Source organism: Corvus hawaiiensis, chromosome 3 (assembly GCF_020740725.1).
Source record: "Corvus hawaiiensis isolate bCorHaw1 chromosome 3, bCorHaw1.pri.cur, whole genome shotgun sequence".
NCBI classification, from domain to species: domain Eukaryota; kingdom Metazoa; phylum Chordata; class Aves; order Passeriformes; family Corvidae; genus Corvus; species Corvus hawaiiensis.
Window position 1 is genome coordinate 63,803,839 of NC_063215.1, and position 12,142 is coordinate 63,815,980.

General features: G+C 40.7%; 1 protein-coding gene across 5 annotated transcripts in view; it reads right to left on the minus strand.

Annotated features, from left to right (window-relative positions):
• PHACTR2 (phosphatase and actin regulator 2) overlaps positions 1-12,142 on the minus strand; it is a 134,944-nt gene that overhangs the window by 9,149 nt on the left and 113,653 nt on the right. For all 5 annotated transcript variants that reach the window (XM_048296925.1, XM_048296928.1, XM_048296924.1 and 2 more), the window contains 4 exons: positions 10,159-10,214; positions 3,919-3,980; positions 2,798-2,935; positions 6-82 (listed from right to left, as the gene is read on the minus strand). In XM_048296925.1, the coding sequence (XP_048152882.1) occupies positions 6-82; positions 2,798-2,935; positions 3,919-3,980; positions 10,159-10,214 (333 nt within the window). The remainder of the gene's footprint in view (positions 1-5; positions 83-2,797; positions 2,936-3,918; positions 3,981-10,158; positions 10,215-12,142) is intronic.

The window sequence follows — 12,142 nt, forward strand, 5'->3', positions numbered from 1 at the left end:
CCCACCTGGTAAATTGCCGACTTTCCTCATGTACTTCCATTTCTGTGCTTTTAAATTCATTCAGTTCTTTCCGTATTGCTGCCTAATAAACAATAATGATACATGCAACCATAAGAAGTATGAATTTTAAGGAAAATAAAAAGTCTGAAAGAAACGTGGCCCTACTCTGGCAGGTGCCTTACAGTTCCCATTTCTAGTCTCCTTTACTGTAATCCACATCTCACACATTTCTGATCATTAACATGAATTACGTTTCAATTACAGCTGTTCGAAGCACTCATCCGCTACAAAGAAACGCAAAGCATCAAGCACCAAAAGTAAACCAAGAAACACCAAATCAACTGCAACGGGTGAACTAAGCCCACACTGAAAGAGCACTTTTACAGACAAAAATGGGCAAGGGGTTGGATTGCCCTGACAATCACTTGCTGAGTAGGCAGACAGGAGGGGATTTTATCTCCAGGCGAAGCCCCTGAGGAGCTGGTGAGTCACTCTGCCTGCACAGCCATTGTGCACACAGCAGGGGCCTTGTATCTCCCTTCTGGAGAACAGGACTTCAGGAATGCAAGATGAACAGCACTTTTTTTTAGGTGGAATTAGTCACTTGGTTTGATTACTTCTATGTAAAATAACATGAATTATTTGGACATCTCAGCCTTGGGTTTTCAGTTGGCAGATACTAAAGAACAGCAGAAATTCAGTACACTTTGTAAATGCCTTGTTGCTTACATTAAGACACTGGTAAGCAACTTACTTCGTTAAGTAATAAATAAAATTTCTGAAATATTCTAGTATATACTACAAGAGGTTTTGTTTCTATGCCACACACCTTCCCACCTTCACTGTTAAAGGAAATGACAGTTTATTCTTACTCATTCTTTTCTTTCATTCCTTTAAATAAAGACAGTATCATTTAATTAATCCCTAAAGAAATGTCATCTGGTGTGCATGCCTTTCAGTGCAGAACAGACAAGCAGCATGAGAAAATTATAGCATTACCAGGCTGCAGTCTTATAAATGAGAAACTTCATTTTAAGCAGGGATGGTCATGTTTAGGTGTAACAGCATGCTTATATGAGGCTGCTGTAGAGCTAGGAAAGAGACAGTGATTTCTGAGCACCAAATCAGCAACAAAGGCAGCAGATCTCCAGCTCTGTAATATAGTTGCAGCACAATTTTCTGCTCCCACTCGAATTAGAAGAATCCTTTCTCTGAGAAAAAAAAAGGACAAGGGTGTTTCCAGGCAACCCCAAGTCTGCCTTTCGGCTAAGGCCAACAAACTTGGGGCTCACAGAATCAGCCTTGGGCACCTGTTAATTACAAAATGAATTGAGACTAAAAACTGCTACTCTGAAGTAGGTAGGAAACTCTATTGTTTTTTCTAGTGTGGTTTACCTGGTTGGACCTCTGTCAAAGTGGAGGTGCTGGGTCTTCTAACCTCCCACAGACTATTAGACAGTGCTCAGCATCTCCCATAACCAACATCTCCAAACACTTCTGACTACATTTTTAACTATTTCACCTTGACTTGATATGATTGTCAGATGAGCTGGCAATCTTTTAATATTAATATTAAAATACAAGCTGAAATAAAATCAGTGCTTCACTACCCATAGCTAAAAGAGAGTGGGTTCTTGCATACACCACTCTTCATGTCAAGCACATCTCGTAAGAGTTCCATAAAGTCCAGAGGTCTTGGTTCACACCCAAGGCTTAAAGAGCCAGCCCTTCTGGCTACCTGAATCTTACAGCTTTCGTTTCATTAAGTAGTGTAGGAGGGAATTGGAAGAGCGTTTTATGGTAATCTTTGACTGATGTGTTTTTTAAATGAGAATCACAGGATCATTTGTCTCGTCCTTTGTAGTTGGGCAGCAGAGCTATATTAATGGTAGCACGTTAGGGGCAAACTTCCCAAGAAGGTGAACTGCATGCACATGGTCAGTTCCTGCATTGGTGGTTGTGGCCAAGAACCTTGAGGAGGATGGAGCAGCTTCTACCTTTTTTCACTCAAATGAGTAGCAAAAGTAACTCCTGGTAGCAGTGATGCAGACTTTTGTCTGCAAACCCCTACCTCAATTCCCACCAGGAATCAGGGCCACCTTTGGTAAACATTTATCTGGCATAGCAAGGATTTAAAAATTAGAAAAAAAATTAGAAATTCTGGCCTGAACTGTCATAATGGAAGTGGAAAATATGCTCTTAATTGTTGCATTGGGGATACTGCAACATACATATATCAAACCAGGAGTCCCGTGGAAAGGAAATATATATGGACAGACAGATTCCTGATAGCTGTTTCAGAGAGATGTTTATTTCTCCAGCCGCATGGCCGGGGCTCTGCCGAGGAACTGATTATTGGGAGCACACACCAGCACATCATCCATGTAATGCAGGATGATGGCTTTCTCTGCTTTGGCACGGATGGGAGATAGAATTTTAGCAATATACTCTTGGCAGAGAGTTGGGGAATTTTTCATACCTTGGGGAAGCACAAGCCAATGATAACGTTCCATGGGAGTTTCACGATTAAGAGATGGTACAGAAAATGCAAATCGGGGGGCATCTGCAGGGTGGAGTGGAATATGAAAGAAGCAATCTTTAATGTCAAGAACACTTAATAGGCACCTGAGTGGGTTTTCTTAGCTGCAACAGTAGATGCACAATAGTACCATGACAATCTCGCTGTCAGTAGCAGATGTCATTTGTGATGCCAGCATCAAGAGAATGTAAACCAGAGGAAAGCTCCCCAAAAGTGACAGATGAAAGCATTTCCTTATAATATACATTTGTCCCTTGCCTTGTCTGCAGGAGTTAACCTGGCCCAAGGTTTGTCAGCACGACGGTCGTAATCCGGAGATTCCGTGACCTCCACATACTCGTTAAATCGAAGGATTCTTCTTGCTTGAAGTTCAGCCACTGTAGGCCTCAGGCTGAGCTGTAAGTGGGAGGCAGAAAATAGTATGCTTAATAAGATGAAATAAAATAAAAGAGGAGGTATGATGCAATCTCAAGAGAACTTTAATGGTATTTCTAAATAGGGTCACTTTCAGGTGTCTAAAAAAAGGCACCATCCTGGGAGTGCTGTGCAGGAATGGGGAGGCAGAATAACCTGATTTCTTGAATTATAAAAATAGTCTTTTTTGGGCAGGTCACAGAGAATCATGACAGTTATCCCTGGAATATTAATTGTGACTTTGCAACTGTCACTGCATTTACCCCACTAGGCCATTTGCATTAATGGTTATACTGTGTTAAAACTGTAATATGAAAAATATGTGAGATTAGGAGGTATCTGCCTAACAAAAAAAATGGGTTTGACCATCTAGGGGTCATTATGATGCCAAATTGTTTCAGTCACCTCAAACAATATTCACTTTAATTAACTAAGGATGATCATATGAAGGAAACTGTAGTTTTACAGAGAAGGGCAGACCAGGGATACTTATGAAAACTCCCCCCCCATCCCCTCCCAGAACAGATCCATAACTGCTCCATTTCCAGGGACAGTGAGCATGATCCCACCTGCAGGAGCTAAGACCACTGATGTGCTTAGATGAGCAGTGAAGGGATTTCGTAAGGCTCACATTGTTTTGCTGCCCTCTCTGCTGCTCCAGGGAAGAGTGGATCTACAGGTGTGGCTACTCTTGATCGTACATGACAGGGGTGGTCATGCTACAGAGGAAATGTGTCACTTATGTCCCCTGCTTAGAAACATCAATATGGCCAGACTTGGTATGCTTCTCCAGGTGTGGGGAACTGGACAGGATGGACTTGGCTTGTAGTGCTTTTTAAGCAAATTTCTAATCTGGGAAAATGACTGATGGACATTTGCAGCAATGTCAATACACTCATTTTTACATTCTTATAAAACATAATTCTATGTACAAAAATACACAATACAAAAAAGCACATCATCACCTTTCTACTGAGTCTACGTTTTATTTCTCTTTTGGCTTCCTGTTCCTCTTCTTCATTCTTCTCTGTTTTCAGAAGAGATAAAAAGGAGTGAATATTTAAGTATTATAACTGCACATACTGTATTTCTCTTGGTTGAAAGCTTCAGAACTCCAAGTCCTGGCTCATGTTTCCTCATATTTCTGGATGATGCCGCATGTGTTGTTTGCTTTTTGGCTTTTGTATGCTCTCATTCTTTTCCCTATCCACATTTCCCCTGATTCTGTAGACATCTCAAGTCAACTGTGGGTCATGAGCACAGCAAAGAGAAGGTGCCTGTCATTTCCTTTCTGTGTACCAGCAAGCAAATTCCCTGACAGAGTTCCCTGATGTTTCAATTATTTATTCGAACATTAAAATCACTGTTGCTTTTACTTCCAACATGCCATCTATTTTAGAATAAGAGTCTAATTTTAAATGCCAAGCAGAAGTTTGCTCTGAGTATTTGAATTACCCAAGTTTCTTCTACTGCGACAGTACACAAATCAATGACATTTGTTTCACTGTCATTTGTTAGTGCATATTGTTTTTACTATTTAAATTTTCTTTCTGGCTTTATAATGGGGGCATATGACCCAGCACTCAAACCCTCTTGGTTAAGGGCCACTGGCTGGACCCAATGAATGAGTACAGCAGAAAATGATGTCCATTTTTGGAATGTATTTGGGCATATGAATGAAACTATTTGCTTTTAACAAATTTCTGTTCTAACCAAACTTGATTTCTTGACTGCCAGTGAAAAGCACACTTACAAAGACATGTTCATGTGGCCTCAGCATGAAGAACAGTATTTGCCCTTTCAGTCCACCTCTGATGGTTATATGCAAAGTTTTGTGGTTGAAATATCGCACCTAGAGAAATACGTAAAATTCTGATCCTGTTTTATTCATGTTGGGGATTACAGACTCCTCATTACAGTTCAAGGCTAACTATAAATTTAAAGGAATTCATTTGTTCTGGATACAGCCAACTTGCATAGATGAAAAGGGAGTTTTAAGTCCTGGTAGAGTTGTATTTGCCCTGTTTCCTATGGCCAGCCCCCTGTGTTAGTATAGGTGACCTGGCCACAGAAGAGTTTCTGTATAATAGCTTTTACACTGGAGACAATGCTACAACAGGACACCTCATGGTACTTGCAGATATCCTTTGCTTACTCGAACACTTTCATGTACGGAGAATATCAGGGAAAGGAGGAGAGGACAAATTATAAAAATGACAAAGTAGGAAGGGAAAAAGTAGGAAAAAGGCAATGCCTGACCAAGATCTGCTCCATGAGAAGACTCCAACACCAATGTCAGGTTTCCAGGAGCAAGGTGCAATCACACAGGCTTGCTGCCAGGATTAGGTTAGATCTCATGCTGCTGCTGATGTTACTGAGATACTGAAACATGGATGTAATTTATGGTTTATTCATTGCTTTTCTCTTAAATGGAAAGGAAATGGATAGCCTGTTTCCATAGAGGAACTGTAAATGGACTCAAACTGAAGAATGGAGAGTTAGAGATTAAACTACATCTTAATTTTTTTAATATATCTGTCAATAAATAAGTTGGGTGTATTTAAGGACTTCTAACTTTAAAGGATAGCTCTCCTCATAATATCCTCACCTAAAAAAATCAAAAGGTCTCTAGCTATTTTAGGACAGAAAAATCATCTGCAGGCTTTTGTTTAAACATCCTGTCTTTGCAATCAATAGACACAGTAGCTGAGGTAATTAAACACAAACTATTACTTTGGGGTTCCATTCACCTGGGAATCATCTGACATAAAAAATTTTGTCCCTTCATGAATGGAATTGCTTAAGTCCTACCTCGGATACTCTCCAGTAGCAGCCATAGCAGGAAAAAAGGCGACTGAATATACTTATCACTGTACTGCCCTTTTCTTAATTTAGTTTGTAAAATATGCTGTGCATTATTCATATCTTGGCATTTCTTTGCTATCTAAACCACAGTATCTCCTAAGAAGCAGCAATAAGATGCTTCATGTAAGAAACAAGAGCTCATGCTGCTTAATGCATACCTTAAGGAAGAACTACCAACAGCATGGCCACCTGAAACACTGTTTCTCTGTATTTTGGGGGAAGATAAAATACTTTAAAAAGCTTGCTCTAGGCATTTAGGAAGGTTGAAGGTTAGCTGCCTATCCCCATGTCCCTGTGGGTAGCAGATGACTGCACACTGGGACGGCTGGACAAGGGAAAACCCCCCAAAAAGGGCAATCATCTTAGCAACTGGGCAGAGGGTCTGGGCACCCCTTGGAGCAGGCCATCAAGGAGGGCTGGCAGCTCATCTTTTGGAGGACAATACCAACAGGAGGCACCAGGAACTTCCTTAGATCCTGGGCAAAGCAGGAGGGGATCAAACCCATGAGGAACAGTCAGTCTTCTGCGTGACAGGTCAGGAACAGGATGTGTTTTATACATTCAAGTTGGTTTACTTCTAGGAATAAAACTCAAGAGCTAAAGGAAATGGACTGAAATCTCATGGCTGCTGCTACAATACTGAATCTGCTGTTTGGTACATGGGCCCCTGTCTCTGGCACTGACTTGTACCTAAAGCACCAATTTCCCAGCTCCAGCCTGCTGAGCAGAGTCTTGCTTTAAGCCTGGTGCTACAGAAACACTGCCTGGATACAAATCCCTATGAACAGGAAAAACTACAGTGTGTTTTTGGTCTTTTAAGGTAAAAGTTTTGAAAGTTGCTGTAGGGAGTTAAGAAGATGTGTGGTGCTAAAAATAATGGGTCTGGTGCTCCTGGTTCCTGTAGGTGTTGTGGAAAATTCCAGCCAGACGGCCAAGATTTGGCTGCAGGTATGAACTGACTCAGTTGGCCAAACAGGAACATATTAATGCACAGGAACACACTTATGACTGCTTTCCACCTTAAAAGCAGATCTAATCTGTGTGATGTGGAGAGAGAAAATATAAACACAGCGTTCTCAGCTGTAAGTCCCCTCCTCAGATGTCCTGCTGCTGCCCTACTGGCAAAGAACCAGCCCAGTGAGCGTCCTCTGCTTGCAGAAGTCTCTAGATCCCAGCAAAACTATGGCTTCCCTCTTTCCCTGCCTGCAATTCCTAGGAGGTCAAACTGGGATTTGACTCCTAATTGAAACAGTTTTGTTTAGCATCACTTATTGTGGCCGTCAAGTTACATAATCCACCAGTCAAAGCCAAACAAGCAGCTTCCCTGTCATCTATACATTATTCCTCCTGCAACTTTACCACATTAAATCTAGTCACCTTCTGTTCTGTGGGACACTTGTTTTGTAGCAGAAGGGGAAAAGAGAAGAGACAAATTTTCCTGCCTGAGGGCTGCTCCGTTCTTGACCAAAAAGTACTCCTGGAGCATAAAACTGAACTTTCCATTGTGCCCCTATGGGATTAGCTATGTTTAGACTTCTCTGTGGGCTTGCTAAGGGAAGAGAAAGAAAAGACAAACAAAGCACTTGCTTCTTGCAGTGCTCTGAAATGCACTAAGCAGTTTCTCTTTCCTGGTTTTACAAGCAAAGATAACCATTAATATTCCTTAACAAGCATTGAGAGCTAAACCCCTTTTATACAAAGCCATTACTGGCAAGCATGCAGGTGCACTGTGCAAGAAGTTCACTGTCCCTTACAAATACAGGAAAAAAATACAGTTATCTTAATCTGAAATTCCTGGAAGACTAAAAAGTTTCTTTGCCATAATGCAATACTATAAATACTGTTGGTTCAAAGCCAGTACACAAGAAGCCTGCCTTTGTAAAAAACACAGGTCTTCAAGTGGACTTCTGAGTTATCGTAACTTTGTTTTAGTGTGGGAAGTCTCAGAAGTCTGGATAGTTTTACCCAAACAGTTTTTATACAAATCCGCCTGCAATGTCTTGCGATCGTACTTGGAAACAGGATTTTCAGTTACTGATTTATCTGGAAATATTATAAAAACAAAGCTGCTTGCAAAACAGACTTCCTCACTGATTGGAAATACAAAAAAAAGAAAAAAATACGGATTTTTTTCTGAACCTCTTAGAAGGTTTGGGCTGAACTTAATCCTGAAGTAAACATTTGGACCTTTACCACTTAAAGTAACCTCAAAGTCTGATAAATATTACTCAAAACAATACAACCCCTTAGCTGCAGTTTACATACACACAATAATATAACTCCTTCTCCCTTTCCACTGGTTAAAAAATATGAGGAAGAAAACTTTATGAAAGAAACCCCAACTTACTCACAAAAGCTGACTACACCAAAAAGACATTTAAGACATGTAAACATTTTCAAATGATCCACAGGAAGGAACTGCAATAATTTTGATGTAAAATATGAGTGCCTTAGGGCTTAGAGAGAACTTGCACCCTGAAAGGACTCTGAGTTACACTGTCATCACACAATGTGGCTTGTTTTTGGTTTGCTTTGGTTTTTACAGATCACGCTTAACTTGAAATATTTTATATCTCAGTGATGAGCAAAAAGCAAATTCCCCATGTCCTCACCAGGGTCTCTGTGATTTTTTGTGATTTACAATTCTGCTTCCCAGCCTTTATTTTTCACTCTCCCTGGCCTCTTTAAGACACCCCCCAGCAGCAGCAGGAGAGGATGGCAGGAGGCACTGAGTGCAAAGCCTGGTGTGCTGCCAAAAGCTTAAAGTAAACAAGCTGAAACAAGAGAGGAAATCTATTAACTGCTTTCCAGTCTTGAGCTACTTACCACAAAACCAGTGAATGGAATAAACACTGGCAAAAGGGATAATAAATACATGGCAGGTTCGCTGCTGGGTTGGTAACCTCGAGATAAGCGAGAAAGCAATAGGGGAGCCCAGCTGGTGCTCCCAGCTCAGTGGCCATGTCGTGGCCTACCAAAGATGTTTTGAAATAACATTTCTTACATAGTTCAGCATGAGCAGTTTGTCATATATAAAAAAAGTTCTTATTTCAAATTTTATCTTTTATCTATGCATTCAGAAATTACAGTTTTAGAAAGTCTATTCACATTATGTGGTGGACAGGAGTCCCTCATCCCTCTCCTGTGCAAGCATGAACTGTAGCTTCCCTTTTCAGTAAGACTTGGCACTATTTGGCATTTGAGAGCTCAGAAAACAGCAACAAGGTTTTATTAGCATTTTGTTATCAGGATGGTTTGCCTGAAAGCCAGTAATTGCCCTCTCCCTGATTTGCTGGCCTGAGCAAGTGACAGAGTCATCAGTCCATGGATGCTGTCAGGTGAACAGCCCATTTTCTTTCCTTCCCATTAGCATGCTACACACCAGGGTTGACACCAGGGTTGCACAGATGAGCTCCAACTTTTCTGAACAATTGCTGGAAATAACAGCATTATACCAACTCTTTCATCAGGTGTGAGAAGTTCTCATGCCTTGAGAGTTTTTTTTTGTTTGCTATTTGTTTGATTTTTGATTTATTGCTACAAAGCACCTTTTCTGAATTTATTTCTTCTACTTAACCATCAAGTACTAGCTACCTCTGCCAGATGGACACAGGGCTAGATGGAGCTGGGCATGGCAGCTGTTACACTGTGTCTTTAGGTAACATCTGTATTATGGAAAAATTCATAAAGAAAGATAAAATAATGCATGTTCTGAAGAGTTTGCCAGCCAAAGAACAAAAGTAACGTAAGTAAATGGCAGAATAGGTATAAAGGGTAAACTTCCAATGTACTTCATTCCTCTGCCCTTGACTATTTGAATTACAGACTTTTTTTTCAGCAGGGATATGAGGAAGGATTAATCAATGGGAAGGTGTTCAGTGAGAATCTCATGCAGGTTTCAGTACAGAAGACATTTATGTCAGCAGTGAATATGAAGGGCAGCATGCTGAAGTAGTTGGCATATACCTATTGACTTTCTGCTGAACACTTTGCCTTTCCTCTTTCTAATCCTCCTTCTAACCTCTGCCCTTATATCTCACCTTCACTTCCTACTGATACTCCCTCCTCCTCCTCATAAAGATGAGGTGGAAGGTTAACCTAGAACTACTTCTAAAGGCTATCCAAGTCATTCCTGGTCTTTGCGACCAGCTTCAAGAAATGGGATTGTGGCAAGCAAAATTTGGCATATTGAAAGTGTTGACACATTATTTTCCAGAACATCATTTCTCTCCAGTCATGGATTTTCTAATACTGCAGCAACAATGATGGGCTTCCATTTGAATCCAACATATGCTCCCTTTCTAAGTAAATAGTATATGAAACCTGAATGAAATACTTACGCTTCAGGATATTTCTTTGCTCTAGCTCTTCAGTTGTGGGCCTCTGGCTAAGTCTCCTGTGAGAACAAAGTAAGTGATTGATTTAAAACCAATAAATGACATATTAGAATTTGCAATACAGCTTAAAAAGTGTAACTTCCAGAAGTAATTTCCAGGCAGTTACAGTAACTGCTCATGTTACCGGAGTGGCCATTTGTTTTAAAAGATGTAGTGTTGCCATTCAAACACAAGAATACTTGAATAATATTACAGAAGTTGTACCAGCATATTTAAAGTCCTCACAGGTATAATTTTATGAAAGAATTCATAAACCTTTTTTGTTCCCAAGCATCATCACTACAATCAGTTGTGCAATTGTTAGATAATTGTCAGATATTTTGAATGAATTTTGGTATTTTTGATATTTTGAAATCTTAATAAAGTTTTAAAAAAAACCCCAAAACAACAAAGCCCATAAGCTGTTCATTCCTCACTAATTTGTACGTATAAATTGGGAGCTTTAACCGAAACTTAATTTTATTTAGTTAGCTAAATATAACAACTGCCATTACAAAAAACTCCAAACTGAGATATTAATTTTCTGATTTGTACAGGGGAGAACATGGTTGATGTTGTCTCTGTGTTTACTAAACAAGTCCACTTGTTCACTTGAGGAAAGGAGCAAGAAAAATATCGGCAGTAAAACTTATTTTGCAGATGTGTTCAAGATAGATGTCCCTCTGTCCCACAGCACTCACACAGTCTGCTACAGACTGTCTTCAGCCTCGTGACACTTATCCAATTCAAGTCGTGCTTGGACTTTCAGATTTGTCCCAGAGGACTGGCAGGTTTACCACAGGTGACCAGTCCCAGCTGTAGGAAGTCCCAGGCGGGGGCCTGACCCAACCCAGACTGAGCTGTGGGAATAGATTTTCCACCGGACCTTGATGCTGCCAGGTGCTGACCACCATGGAATTTTTAAGAAACTGGCATCAAACTTGGTTGTGATTTTGGGTATGAGCACAGCCCTGATGCATACAGGTAATGTCTCCTGCCACCAAAGCAGAGCTGTGTACGGTGCATTTCAGCTCTCCAGCAGAACCCACAAAGCAGCTTCTGCATTCCAGCTCCCAAGGGAGGACTGACAAGCAGGATGTGATCACTGGAGCTGGGATTTGTTCAGGAAAGCAGTGATACCAACCACACCTCTTTATTAGCAGAAGAAAAATTACCCTTGGGCTCTACACAGTAGATGTATCACTCTTACAGTTCAGTAATGAAATAGCTGCCTTGGCCAGACAACCAGTTCACAGAGCAGCTCAGCTCATCTTCTGGGTGTTATGCAGGGCTGCTGTGCTCTGTACTGGAGCAGTACCGATTGGACTACCCTGTATCTGGAAATCTCCAACAAACACGGGACATCCTCCAAATCTGGACAACATTCCTGAGCCAAACAGAAACAAGGACAGGTCTAGCAAAATACAGACAAGCTGTAGTCTATTCTCAGAGACCACAAAAGCCAAAATATACATGATGATTTTTTATTAAAAAGCCTGTAAAAGGCAAGTGAAATTTTTTTATGCAATGTTCTCAAGTTCAGAAAGAGAAAGTAACATATATCCCATAGCAGTTTATCAGCTTGAGAAAGACATGCCTCAGAGGTGGGCACAGAAAACACTAAACACTGATCGGCTGAACTTCTTTTGCTGGAATCAGCATATGAATAATGAAGGAATTGGAGAGGCAGGGGAGAAAGGGGAGGGTCAGAAGGGACAACATGCACAGGCATGCTCTATGTGTCAGGAACTACTGCTCTGTCTGAGATGGGTATACAAGTGGAAGTTCTGCTAACAAATTGGAGAAAGAACCTGAACCATGGCATTGATTATCGTGGACTTGTTCTTACCCTCTTCCTCTTCTTACCTTTTTTAACCAAAGTACCCAAAACCCTAAAAGCTCTCAGATTTTGTTTCTTGCAGGACAAAAAATGTATTATTGACAGTTT